The 13732-nt window shown below is 40.4% G+C and overlaps 1 protein-coding gene across 3 annotated transcripts in view; it reads right to left on the bottom strand.

Moving 5' to 3' along the window:
- The window catches only part of LOC126284395 (protein angel homolog 2-like), a 168095-nt gene that overhangs the window by 56047 nt on the left and 98316 nt on the right, over positions 1–13732 (bottom strand). For all 3 annotated transcript variants that reach the window (XM_049983292.1, XM_049983294.1, XM_049983293.1), the window contains one exon: positions 4950–5184. In XM_049983292.1, the coding sequence (XP_049839249.1) occupies positions 4950–5184 (235 nt within the window). The remainder of the gene's footprint in view (positions 1–4949; positions 5185–13732) is intronic.

Raw genomic sequence — 13732 nt, forward strand, 5'->3', positions numbered from 1 at the left:
CTGGTGACTTATTTGTTTTCAGCTCTTTCAGTTGTTTCTCTACACCAAGAATGCTTATTACTATGTCGTCCATACAGGAGGCTGTTTGTTGGCCGAGTGACAGTATGTCTGTATGGTTCTCCTGGATCAACGATTTCTTAAATGTGAAATTTAAAACTTTGGCTTTTGTTTTACTAACTTCAACTACCACAGCAGATTGGTCAACAAGTGATTGGATGGAAGCCTCTGGCACACTTATCTATTTTACACAGGACCTGAATTTTCCCGGCCTCTCAGCTGGATTCTCTGTTAAGGTATGATGGTTGTAATAGTTGTATGCTTCACGCACAGGTATTTTCACTTCTATTAACCTTAATTTGCCACTTGTGTGTCCTCTTTTGAACCGAGGGTGCAACAGCATCTGCTTCCTCAGCATTTTCCAAATTGCACTGTTAAGCCATGCTGGGTCTTTTCTGTCCTTAACCAATTAACCAGGTGCATAATTCTCCAGCTCATGATTTACAATCTCACGGCTGTAATTCCTCTACATCCATCTTACTGGAAAAAAGTGATGTCAGTTCACTCTCTCATGTGAGGTGCTAACAATTGCTTATCTGTTCTTTCTAGCAGAAACACTTGCACTCTCCTAAGCTTCTATACTGATTTATTAACTCTTGTAACCAAAGTTGCTATAATGACATCACGATCACTAATTCCTGTTCCCCCCCTCCATCAAAAGTGCACATTTTTCTCGATTTTTCTTAGCATAGATTCGACAATCTTGGTCCCATGGGGGTTGTTTCTTTAGAGACTTTAGTCCATTTATAACATATACTTTAACTCACCACGTTAACATGCTACAGTTACAAGTGCATTAGGTGTTAGATTGTGTACTTCTAAAAACTGTATATTTAAGAGAAACTTTCATAAATACACTGACTTTATAATTAACATTATTTATCTAATATGTATGTGATGCATGAGCAGGAATCAGATCACAAAGCAAAAATTATAATGGATGGTGTGTCTTGTAACAGCCTTCATGTCACTATGTAGCATCTTTCACCAATTAAGTAAGTGGTCTCTGTAAATATAAATGAAACAGGAACAACAACATATGTTTCAGTTGCTGATATGATGGAAACAGGATTACATGTGTTTCTGAGGAGAAGAAAGCTACACAAGTCTGCATATTAAGCTGTCACAGATATCAGCAATGCATGCACTGTCTCCAGGACATTGTGCATTGAGGTCAATATAGGCACTGTCTGGGGAGGGGCGTGGGTGGAAGGGAGGTGGAAGGAAGTGTAAGGGAGAGGGAGAGAAAGAGAAAGAGAGAGAGAGAGAGAGAGAGAGAGAGAGAGAGAGAGGAGGACTGTGTAGGTATGCTGGCAGACTAGAAGTGTCGAGTATGGTACTGGAGTGGGAGCAGTGAGGGGGATAAGCAGGTGGAGGACACTGTCTAGTGAAGGCTGAGGCCAGGGAACTTACAGGAATGGAGGATATGTTTTAGGGAGAGTTCCCACTGGCATAATTCAAAAAAGCTTGTGCTGATAGAAAGAAATCTAGGTGGCACAGACTGTGAAGCAGTCATTAAAGTGAAGCACACTGTGTTTTGCAACATTTTTAGTAACTGGGTGGTTCAGCTGTCTCTTGGCCACAGTCTGGAAATGCCCGTTCGTGTGGATAGACAGCTAGTTAGTTGTCATGCCTTTGTAGAATGCGGCACAGTGGTTGCAGCTAGGTTTGTAGAATGCATGGCTGCTATCCAAGATGATCCTGCCTTTGATGGGGTAGTAGATGCCTGAGACTGGACTGGAGTACATGGTAGTGGGAGGATATATGGGACAGATTTTGCAGCTAGGTCTGTTGCCAGGATATGACCCACAAGGCATAGGGTTGAGGGCAAGGTTGAGTAGGGACCGACAAGGATATTGCATGGGTTAGGTAGTTGGCTGAATACCATTGTGGGAGGGTTGGGGAGGATGTGTATCATTTCAGGACATGATGAGAGGTAGTCTACACTTTGGTGGAAAACTTGATTCAGTTGTTCCAGTCCTGGGAGGTACTGAGTCACAAGAGGAGTGCTATGAGGGGGATGGTAGGTGACTGGTGAGACAAGGCAATGTGATCTGTTTCTGGATAAGGCTGGGAGTGTAAATTAGGTCTGTGAAGACCTGATTGAGACATTTTGCATATTTTGAGAGGGACTGCTCACTGTTACACATGTGATGACCATGGGAGGCTTGTATGGAAGGGACTTTTTGGTGTGGAGTGGTTGGCAGTTGTCAAAGAGGAGGCATTGTAGATGATTGGTACATTTGACACGGATGTAGGTACTGAGGTAGCCATCCTTGAAGTGTAGGTAAACAGCGAGGAATGGCTGAGGAGGAACAGGTGAAGCAAATGGGGGGAAAGGTGTTTTGGTTCTGGAGGAATATGGGCAGAATATCCACATCCTCAGTCCAGATCATGAAGATGTCATTGATTTATCTAAACCAGGTGAGTTTGGGATTCTTGTTGGTTAGAAAGATTTCCATTAGACTGCCCATAAATAGGTACACATAAGATAGTGCCATGTGGATGCCCATTGCCATATCACAGATTTTTTGTGGGTGATACCTTCAGAGGAGACATAGCAATGGGTGACGATGTAATTAGTCGCGGTGAGCAGAAGGGAGGTTTTTTGTCTGGAGTAGTTCGAGGGCTCGGAAAATGTAGTGTCCAACAGTGGCATTGAGGATGTTAATGTAGATAACTGTGGCATTGACAGTGACAAGCTGTGCACTGGGTGGAGAAGGAACAGGAACTGTGAAGGGTCAGTGGAGCGAATATTGGTGTTCCTCCTGGAGGGCAGGTTATGGGTAATAAGCTGAAGATGTTGTTGGTCCGCAATTCTCATTCTCTCTCTCTCTCTCTCTCTCTCTCTCTCTCTCTCTCTCTCTCTCTCTCTCTCTCTCTCTCTCTCTGTGTGTGTGTGTGTGTGTGTGTGTGTGTGTGTGTGTGTGTGTGTGTGTGTGTGTTTGAACAGTAACCATCCACAATGAGGCATCCTGGGTGGTTGGCTTTACGTACTTTAGGAAATATGTAGAATGGAGCAGCATGGGGAATGGTGGGGTTGAGGAGAGAGAGTGATACTCTGGGGAGATGTTCTGGGTTGTATTTCCAGTTTTGAGGATGGACTGCTTGACATACGGGATTTCTGGAACGGGGTCACTATGGCAGGTTTTGTAAGTGGCCATATCGGAAAGCTGGCAGAGTCCTTCAGCCATGTAATCCCTGCAGTTCATAGACCCATCACTAGAGTTTACGTTGTCAGGTAGGATTATAAGACTGAAATCAGTTTTTAGGTTAGGTTAGGTTAGTGTTGTTTAACGTCCCATCCACAACAAGGTCATTAGAGACGGAGCGCAAGCTCGGGTTAGGAAAGGATGGGGAAGGAAATCGGCCGTGCCCTTTCCAAGGGACCATCCCGGCATTTGCCTGAAACAATTTAGGGAAATCACGGAAAACCTAAATCAGGATGGCTGGAGACGGGATTGAACCGCCGTCCTCCCAAATGCGAGTCCAGTGTACTAACCACTGTGCCACCTCGCTTGGTCAGTTTTTAGGTGGTGTACTGCAGTTCTTGCTGCAAAGGTGAGGTTTTTTACATGTTGAGGGAGTTGGAGAATGACAGTGAGACAAGGTTTAAGCTTAAGAAATTCTGGAAAGCTAACATAGGGTAATTTGGGAGCAGTGAGGATGGATCACAACTGGCTGGAGGAGTCAGGTAGAATTTTGGATTGTGTCTGATTGGCAGGGTTAGTGGTGCATAAGGATTTCCACTGTAGGTATTAGGAGAAGAGGAGATGGGCTTTAATAAGATCAGCATGACTGAATTTGGGAGAGTGGGAGATAGGTAAGGCCTACGGAAAGGACTGGTACTTCTGTGGGACTGAGGGTTTTGAATGACAGATTTATGACTATTACAGGTCTGGGTCCTTTAGGGTGGTGGCAGGGAATTTCTTTGTGTGTGTGTGTGTGTGTGTGTGTGTGTGTGTGTGTGTGTGTGTGGAGGAGGGGGGCAAGAGGAGGGGCTTGTAGTGACATTGGATAGTGGTACACCAAGTATGAACATGTTGGAGAATTTTTTGAGGTAGCGTTTTGGATTCTGCTCTACTTCCTCGTGCGCAAGAGTTTCAATATGGGAGATGGTGTTCTCTATCTGCATGTCTGCACAAACAGTGGTCAAGAGAGAGCTGGACCATCCAGTAGCTGAATACACTACCAACATAATATGCTTCACTTTAATGAGTGCTTCACCATTGTACTATCTGGATTCTTCCAACCGACACTACGTTTTCTGAAATGAGCAAGCGGCAAGTCTCCCTACAATATATCCTTCATTCCTGCAACACCTCTCCCAGTCTAAATCTTCACTAGTCTTACTACACACATTTTCTATCTTGCCGATGCACCTTCACAGACCTATCTCCCCCCCCCCCCCCCCCCCCTCGCACCTGGCAGCCCCATCCTCTTCCCAACACTACCCTGCTGCTCCCACAGGTAGCACTGACTCTCTTACTCTGCAATCCCTTCCCCTTCCCAAACACAAATCCATTCTTTAGCTGCATTACCTACCCCCAATCAGACTGATGCTCACTTCTGATACCGACAAAGTCAAGCCGTGTGCGTGTGTGTGATGTGCTTGTGCGAATGTGTGTGGGTTGTCTACTTCGGAAGAAGTCCATCCAAACTATTTCTAGCATTCTTTTTCATTTTGACTGTCTGCAACTTGTTATGTGGTGAGTAGCCATCTATCACTTTCATACTGTAGTTGTTCTGACATTCTTGTTCAGTACACATGTGGGCTCAACATGTCATTTTCATGTTTGCTTCAATGTGTTTCAGTTCTGACAAGTAGTGGTGTATTAACAAAAGTTTCCTAGAGAAGACCTACAAAACTGTCAATGATAAGTTCAACCTACCCTGTTTAGGATGTCATGGACATACTGACAATTGTCAGTTATGTAACGTTCCGGAGAGATTAACTTCTTTCCAAGTCTTTTCCCATCTTCTCCTGGGGGCAATAGTGTCAAAGTCTTGGCACATAAGCCTTCATACTCCAGTCTCCCTTTTGTGAGTAATTTATACACTCCTGAATATGGGAGGAGATTAAAGTCTCCTGTGATTATCAGTGGCCAATACTGTGGACCACCAAACCTGGAACACAAAAGAACTAGATGATGTCATGAGAAATTCCTGTTTACTTACCTGCTTCTCTTAGGAGTCGACACTTTTGTTTCAGAGGCTGATACTGACCCTCTAACTAGCAACTGAATATTATATTCAAGCTTGAAGTTTCAAGCCTGAAACACAAACAACACTTGTTAGACTATTTCAGTTCTAGTGAACTACTGAGCAAAAATAATGACCGCAACCACATAAAACACTAACTTACAAATGAAGAATTTGAGAAGCTTAATGCAAGATGAAAATTTAATACTGCAAAAAATTACATATTTTTCATTATATTTTATTTTTTTCATCACAAATATTTATTCAACAACTGCTGGCATAGCACTGATTCAATATCTTGTTTATCAACAACTGCTAGTACAGATTTTGCCAAAAATGAGTCCAAAACTTTATTAATATCTACGAATTTCAGACAATGTAGTAACTCCTAGACTATGATTTTGTTCACATCAAGCTGAGCTATACCAACCTCTACAGTCAACTTTTCACCTCACTCTAATTCAAATCTAATGTTTTTTCCAATACAGTTAGGGAAAAACATTACAGAGAGAAGGCTGACATGTCTCAAGTTTGTTCTCCTTAGGTATAACAACAGCACTGGCCCAGTTTTGGGGAACTAACTTACAAGGTGTGTTCAAAAAATTCTGGAACATGGTGTGCTGGAACGAAATGCGGTTGGCATCCCTGCATATGCCTGTGTTTCGTGTGTAACTGCCGGAAGTTTCATTGTTGAATCTCTGTTAGTTATTGTTAAGTGCTGTATTGAGTAGAACATTGTGTTCGCAATTTGCGAATTTCGAGATAGCAGAGTTAGAGGAGCAACGCTTCTGGATTAAGTTTTGCATGAAACTCAAGAAAAGCTTTGCGTACACACACTGAATGATGCAGAAAGCCTACACTGACAACTGCTTAAGCCATGCTAGGTGTTATGAATGGTTTACACAGTTTAAAACAGCCACACGGAAGTTAATGATGACCCTTATTCAGGAAGCCCATTGACACCTATCGACAACGCTCATGTCAGGGATGTCAACAAATCTGTGCATGCTAATCAAAGATTGACTGTTCAAAAGATTGCTAAAGAATGTAACATTTCAGTTGGATAATGTCATGAAATCCTGACACAGCATCTTGGAATTCATAGTGTTGCCACCAGTTCATCCAAAGCCTCTTGAGTCAGGACCAGAAATTCCTTTGCCTTACAATCTGTGAAGAGCTTTTGGATCATACAAATGGGAACAAGACGTTCCTTGAGAGAATCATAACTGGTGATGAGACGTGGTTCGGTTATGATGTTCAAGCCAAGGTTCAATCTCCACAATGGGCTGGGAAAGGTTCTCAAAGACCAAAAAAAGTTTGTCAGCTCAGCACAAATGTCAAAGCCATGCTGATAGTTTTCACCGACTTTGAAGGAGAGTATTTTGAAGGAGACTATGCACAATAAGTAAAAGATAAGCGTAGAAAAATTTTGTGGACAAAGTTCCAGAATTTTCTGAACAGACCTCATATTTCACAGAGTACTGTTTAAATAATTTTGTAACTACCTTTTGTATTACTCCTGGGTTTAATTCTTATTGCTTCTTCTAGTAGCGCCTCACTGGCCTCACAAAGCAGAGCAAATTCTGTCCCAAATCCTGTGATTAGCGACAAATGTGAAAGGGCTATCAGAAATTTAACTTGGACCTTTTGCCTCAGTAGCCAACAACGTTACCACAGGAGCAGCCTACAAATTAACAAAATTCACATTATTGTTTGTATAATGATTATTTATTATGTCAAATTACCCTCACAATTAGTGTTCACATTATCAGTTTTGGCCAACCATTTCCATCTCCAGATGTGATTAATCCACTAACAGCTTCGACACGCCATATGCATTCAAATGATGCACTCTGAACATCATGAAGTGATACAAAATATGTCAGTGATTATACCTGATGTTGTTACATTGTAAAAAGAGATTGAAATTAAAATACTGCTGTGTACTATTTATAAAGGGCTTATGGAAGAAAGGACTACAGGAAATGGGGGAGGGACGAAAACCATGCCCATAGGTTTGTTTGATATACGCAATTTTTAAAGGCAGTGCCTTAAAAACACATGCAAGAGTAGAAATAATGAAAGTTATAAGATATTATAAAAATTTAAAAATAAATATTCATATGTCAAAAAAATATGCATGCACCAGCGACTGACATATCTTAAGCTCATAAAATGTACAGACTTTTGTGTCTAAGCTAACAATAAAATTTAAATTCTATGTGGTCTACCACACAAACAAGATATAAGTGCTCATATTAAAAACACTTATGTGAAAGTAAATAGTAAAGGAGACCACTCACCAAAAAACAGACGCACCGAGTTGTCAAATGACATTCACATAAAGAAAGAAAACTCGCTAGCTTTCACAGTAATCCTTTTTCGAGTTAGGGTACACTTGTGTCTAACTGTACATGCAAGCACAAGCATGCACACACTTACACCCCAACATGTTTTAATGTTAGCCTGGACACACAAAGTCTATATGTTTTGTTAGCTTGAGATATGACAATCATCAGCATACACTTAGTTTTTTGGGATTACTTTATCTACATATTTTTTTTTTAAATTTTGAAGTAAATCTCACGGCTTTAATTATTTTTACTTTTAAAAATGGCATACAGTAAACATAAGGGGATATAGTGTGCCCTGTTACCCAACTTGCTCTGCCTGTGGCCTTTGTTTTGCCTACTCCCTTATTTCCCCTTACTCTTTTCTTCCATAAACATTATGTAAATTGTAAATGCACACAGCAATATTTTAATTTCAGTCTCTTATTATGTGACAGCATCATGTTATTCTCAACATGTTTTGTACTTCTTCATAATGTTCAGAGTGCTTAACTTGATTGTATACAGGGTGGTCAGAAACAGTCCGAAAAGCTTGCAAGTTGTCGCAGGGGATGTTGTGCTGAGAAATAATTGCTAAGAAAAAAAAAAATGACCGCTTTGTTGACTCAAACTTATGTAGCATTGAAGTTAGCCAATCAGATTGTTGCACGCACAAAATCAAGCACTTGCACACACTAAAATGCGGTAATGTGTGTCCATGAGTTACCACTTGTTGAAATGCTCATTACCAGGTAAAATGTGCCATTTTCAGAAGCGAAAGTTTTACGCTAGGTGAGCAAAAGCTACAATTATTCAATTTGAGGAAACTAAAAGAAGAAAACAATTGATGACCCCTCGTGTGATGACGTGATTGGCTACTTCAATGCTAAACACCTTAGAAACGGTGCAACATGTAATTTTTTCCCTTAACAATTATTTTTCAGCAACCCCCAACCCCCCTTAGAAGCTTTTCAGACTGTTTCTGCCCACCCTGTACAGAATGACTAAAGTGTTAGTGGATTAATCATTTCTGAAGATGGCAGTAAATTGCTGAGACCAGTAATGTGAACATTGTAATTGTAAGGTGTTCTTGGCATAATAAACAATTTTCTATGTTGCATTGTACGCATGACAACCAACAAGCTGTCTGTCCACATTAATGGCCACTGACAAACTGTGGCTAAAAAACAACTGGACCACAATGTTGTTGAGCAATCTGCCCAATATGACATTCTTCACTTCAATGACTGCTTCACAGCCTGTGCCATATGGATCCTTACCACCAGCACCAGCTTTTCTGAAATGTACAGGTGGAACTCTCAATACAATATGTCCTACATTCCTGGCCTCACCCATCTAGCCTCTTCCTTGTTCCAATTTGAGCATTACACAGCCCTCTGTTGCACCAACGCACCCAGTGTTTTTACTTCTCTCCTTTTCTGCTAACACCCCACCCCGCGCCAATTTTCCCCCGCCCTCCATCTAACCTCCTGACTGCATCTAACTACCGTACCCTCTCTCCAACTCGACCCTGCATGCTCTCCAGCAGAACTTACCTGTCTCCCACCCCTAACTTGCTATTCCTCCCCCTCCACACAACAGCCTCCTCCTTACCCCCACTCAGTTGCCTCTCCCATCATGCAGTGCTGCTGCTGCTCATACTGTGGCTTCAACTACCACAGACTGTGGTCATGTGTGTGAGTTGTGTGCACATGTGCACATGTGTGTGTGTGTGTGGTCTATTTCTGACAAAGGCCTTGTTGGCCGAAAGCTTATCGTGTGACAATCTTTTTGTTGTGTCCATTTATGACTCAGCATCTCTGCTGTATGGTGAGTAGCTACTATCACTTTCATAATATTGTTACATTCCATCCCGGATTTTCCATTGTTTGTTTAATTGTCATGTAAACATTTAGTAGGTTACATAAGTCTGTCAATGTTAAAAAGAAAAGAAAAAAAAACAATGTTACTGCTAGTGTTTCAGAAAATTCTGATTTCTTCCCTGTAAGAGCTATGCAAGGGAAAACAATAATAATTAGTTCAATGTGAAGCAATTGTTTGCTTTCATTATACTATAAATTAAAACCTCTTTTCCATACTTATTGGTTTCTCTAGTCAGGAAAAACTCTGTAACTTAATCTGTAATATGGAGGAAAAAAGCATGAACAATCTTTACTGAAGCTGGCCAAGACAGACACGAAGCCCACACCTACTACAGTAGTACAAGTTTATATGCCAACTAGCTCCGCAGATGATGAAGAGACTGATGAAATGTATGATGAGATAAAAGAAATTATTCAGATAGTGAAGGGAAAAGAAAATTCAATAGTCATGGGTGACTCGAATTCGATAGTAGGAAAAGGAAGAGAAGGAAACTTAGTAGCTGAATATGGAATGGGGGCAAGGAATGAAAGAGGAAACTGCCTGGTAGAATTATGTACAAAGCATAACTTAATCATAGCTAACACTTGGTTCAAGAATCATGAAAAAAGGTGGCATACATGGAAGAGGCCTGGAGATACTGGAAGGTTTCAGATAGATTATGTAATGGTAACACAGAGATTTAGGAAACAGGTTTTAAATTGTAAGACATTTCCAGGGGCAGATGTGGACTCTGGCCATGATCTATTGGTTATGAACTGTAGATTAAAACTGAAGAAACTGCAAAAAAGGTAGGAATTTGAAGATATGGGACTTGGATAAACTGATAGAACCAGAGGTTGTAGAGTGTTTCAGGGAGATCATTAGGGAACGATTGACAGGAACAGGGAAAAGAAATACAGTAGAAGAAGAATGGGTAGCTTTGAGAGATGAAATAGTAAAGACAGCAGAGCATCAAGTAGGTAAGAAGACGAAGGTTAGTAGTAATCCTTGGGTAACGGAAGAAATATAGAATTTAATTGATGAAAGGAGAAAATATATAAATTCAGTAACTGAAGCAGGCAAAGATGAATACAAACGTCTCAAAAATGAGATCAACAGGAAGTGCAAAATGGCTAAGTAGGGGTGGCTAGAGGACAAAAGTACGGATGTAGAGGCACATATCACTAGGAGTAAGATAGATACTGCCTAAAGGAAATATAAAGAGATCTTTGGAGAAAAAAGAACCACTTGTATGAATACCAAGAACTCAGATGGAAACCCAATTCTAAGCAAAGAAGGGAAAACAGAAAGGTGGAAGGAGGTTATATATAAGGGTTATATATAAGGGCAATGTACTTGAGGGCAGTATTACGGAAATGGAAGAGCATGTAGATGAAGATGAAATGGGAGATATGATACTGTGTGAAGAGTTTGACAGATCACTGAAAGATCTAAGGTGACGCAAGGCCCCAAGAGTAGACAGCATTCCTTCAGAACTACTGATGTCCTTGGGAGAGCCAGTCCTGACAAAACTCCACCATCTGGTGAACACGATGTATGAGACAGGTGAAATACACTCGGACTTCAAGAAGAATAGAATAATTATAATTCCAATCCCAATGAAAGCAGGTGTTGACAGATATGAAAATTACCAAAATATCAGTTTATTAAGTCATGGCTGAAAAATACTAACACGAATACGTTACAGACAAATGAGAAAACTGGTAGAAGCCGACCACTGGGAAGATCAGTTTGGATTCCGTAGAAATGTTGGGACACGTGAGGCAATACTGGCCCTGCAACTTATCTTAGAAGGTACATTAAGGAAAGGCAAACCTACGTTTCTAGCATTTGTAGACTTAGAGAAAGCTTTTGACAATATTGACTGGAATACTCTTCTTCAAATTGTGAAGGTGGCAGGTTAAAAATACAGGGAGCGAAAGGCTATATACAATTTGTACAGAAACCAGATGGCAGTTATGACAGTCAAGGGGCATGAAAGGGAAGCCTTGGGTGGGAAGGGAGTGATATAGGGTTGTAGCTTATCCCCGATGTTAGTCAATCTGTATATTGAGCAAGCAGTAAAGGAAACAAAAGAAAAGTTCAGAGTAGGTATTAAAATCCATGGAGAAGAAATAAAAACTTTTACGTTCGCCAGTGACATTGTAATTCTGTCAGAGGCAGCAATGGACCTGGAATAGCAGTTGAATGCAATGGACAGTGTCTTGAAAGGAAGATATAAGATGAACATCAACAAAAGCAAAATGAGGATAATGGAATGTAGTCAAATTAAATCAGGTGATGCTGAGGGAGTTAGATTAAGAAATGAGACAATTAAAGTAGTAAATGAGTTTTGATATTTGGGGAGCAAAATAACGGATGATTGTCGAAGTAGAGGCGATATATAAAATGTAGACTAGCAATGGCGAGGAAAGTGTTTCTAAAGAAGAGAAATTTGTTAACATCAAGTATAGATTTAAATGCCAGGAAATTATTTCTGAAAGGATGTGTGTGGAGTGTAGCCATGTATGGAATTGAAACAGGGACAATAAAGAGTTTAGACAAGAAGAGAACAGAAACTTTCGAAATGTGGTGCTACAGAAGAATGATGAAGATTAGATGTGTAGACCACATAACTAATGATGAGGTATTGAATAGAATTGGGCTGAAGAAAAATTTGTGGCAGAACTTGACTAAAAGAAGGGATCAGTTGATAGGACAAGTTCTGAGGCATCAAGGGATCACCAATTTAGTAATTGGGAGGGGGGGGGGGCAGTGTGGAGGGTAAAAATCTTAGAGGGAGACCAAGAGGTCAATACTCTAAGCAGATTCAGAAGGATGTAGGTTGTAGTAGGTACTGTGACATGAAGAAGCTTGCTCAGGATACAGTAGCATGGAGAGCTGCATCAGATCAGTCTCTGGACTGAAGACCACAACAACACAACAACATGATGTGGATGGATATAAATGTGAACATTATATTCCCTTCATCAGATAATACTGAGAGTGTGTGGTCTAATGTGTTTCTTTGCACTCTTTTCTTATATGCCTGAGCTGAACAGATGGATATTTCTTTTGGTGTTTCAAACTATAGAACTATTTGATTATTTTTAAAATGTTAGCACTACTCTTTAAGGAGCACCACTTTTTGTAGCCAGTACAGGTGTGGTTTACATTAGTATCTGCAAGAGCACATGTTCTTAGAAGCATCCATTATTGGTGTCCATGAGAAACCACTGATTTTACTATTAGTTTTTCAAGGCTGACACAAATGTCATAATGAACTTGGGGAGGTGAACAGACTTAAAGTGTTTCTTAACTCTCTATACAATACATGGATTTTCTTCTTCGTCTCATAAACATGACAATCTCTGCTCCCAAGATGGATGCTGTCCTGACAAATTAACATATTCTGAAACCCTTCATGTCTGTTTAGTGTGCTTGCCAGCCACATTTCCCTCAAGTATCATATTTCTGAAAAAGTGTAGTGTGACTATTTCTGGTATGTTGAATAATTTTGTATGTGTGGGTCAATATAGCTTGAAATGAATTATCTCCGTCTTTGTACCATAAGGCAGAACTGAGGAGGCAAATGTTAAAATAAAGGGACAGTTATGTGGATTCCATTTACTCTTTCCAAATATATTTTGCCTGGGTAATAACATAATCAGTTGAGTTTTACTGTAAGCTGACAGATCCATGTGTGTTCCCTCTCTGAAGGTGTTACTTCATGGCCAGATAATCATCTACAGTGCAGCAGTAATTTGAGCTAGTTGGGTGCCATTTCATAATCTCTGTCCACATGAGACTGTGGAGATCAAGTACAGCTTTCTCCCAGCTGCCAGCAGTTTTAGACACAATACCGACGGCTCTGCCAGCCACCTGCACTGACAGTGCCACAGTAATGCCACAGCCTGTTGTGCACTCATTTTAGACTAACATATGTTTTGGAAAGTTTATCCAAAATTAAACATACACTTTTGGAGATAGCATTTTTTGGTGTTTCAGGCCACTGGAAAATGGTGTTAGAGACCTGTAATTCAACAGTACCGTGCACTAACTATACAGCAAGAACTCACAGAGCCCATTTATAAATATCTTTTGATTTGATCCAGATATTCTGAAATAAATGATTTCACTAAATACAGCAAAACTTGTTTGGATTAACTAATCTTCATTCTAAGCCTTTAGTATCAATATTTTGATAAGTTGTAGGTTATAGAAATTTGTAGGAATATGGGGTTTTGGAGCATTGTTAAGTTATTACTCCATCTGAAATG

Source organism: Schistocerca gregaria, chromosome 8, assembly GCF_023897955.1.
Source record: "Schistocerca gregaria isolate iqSchGreg1 chromosome 8, iqSchGreg1.2, whole genome shotgun sequence".
Taxonomy (NCBI): domain Eukaryota; kingdom Metazoa; phylum Arthropoda; class Insecta; order Orthoptera; family Acrididae; genus Schistocerca; species Schistocerca gregaria.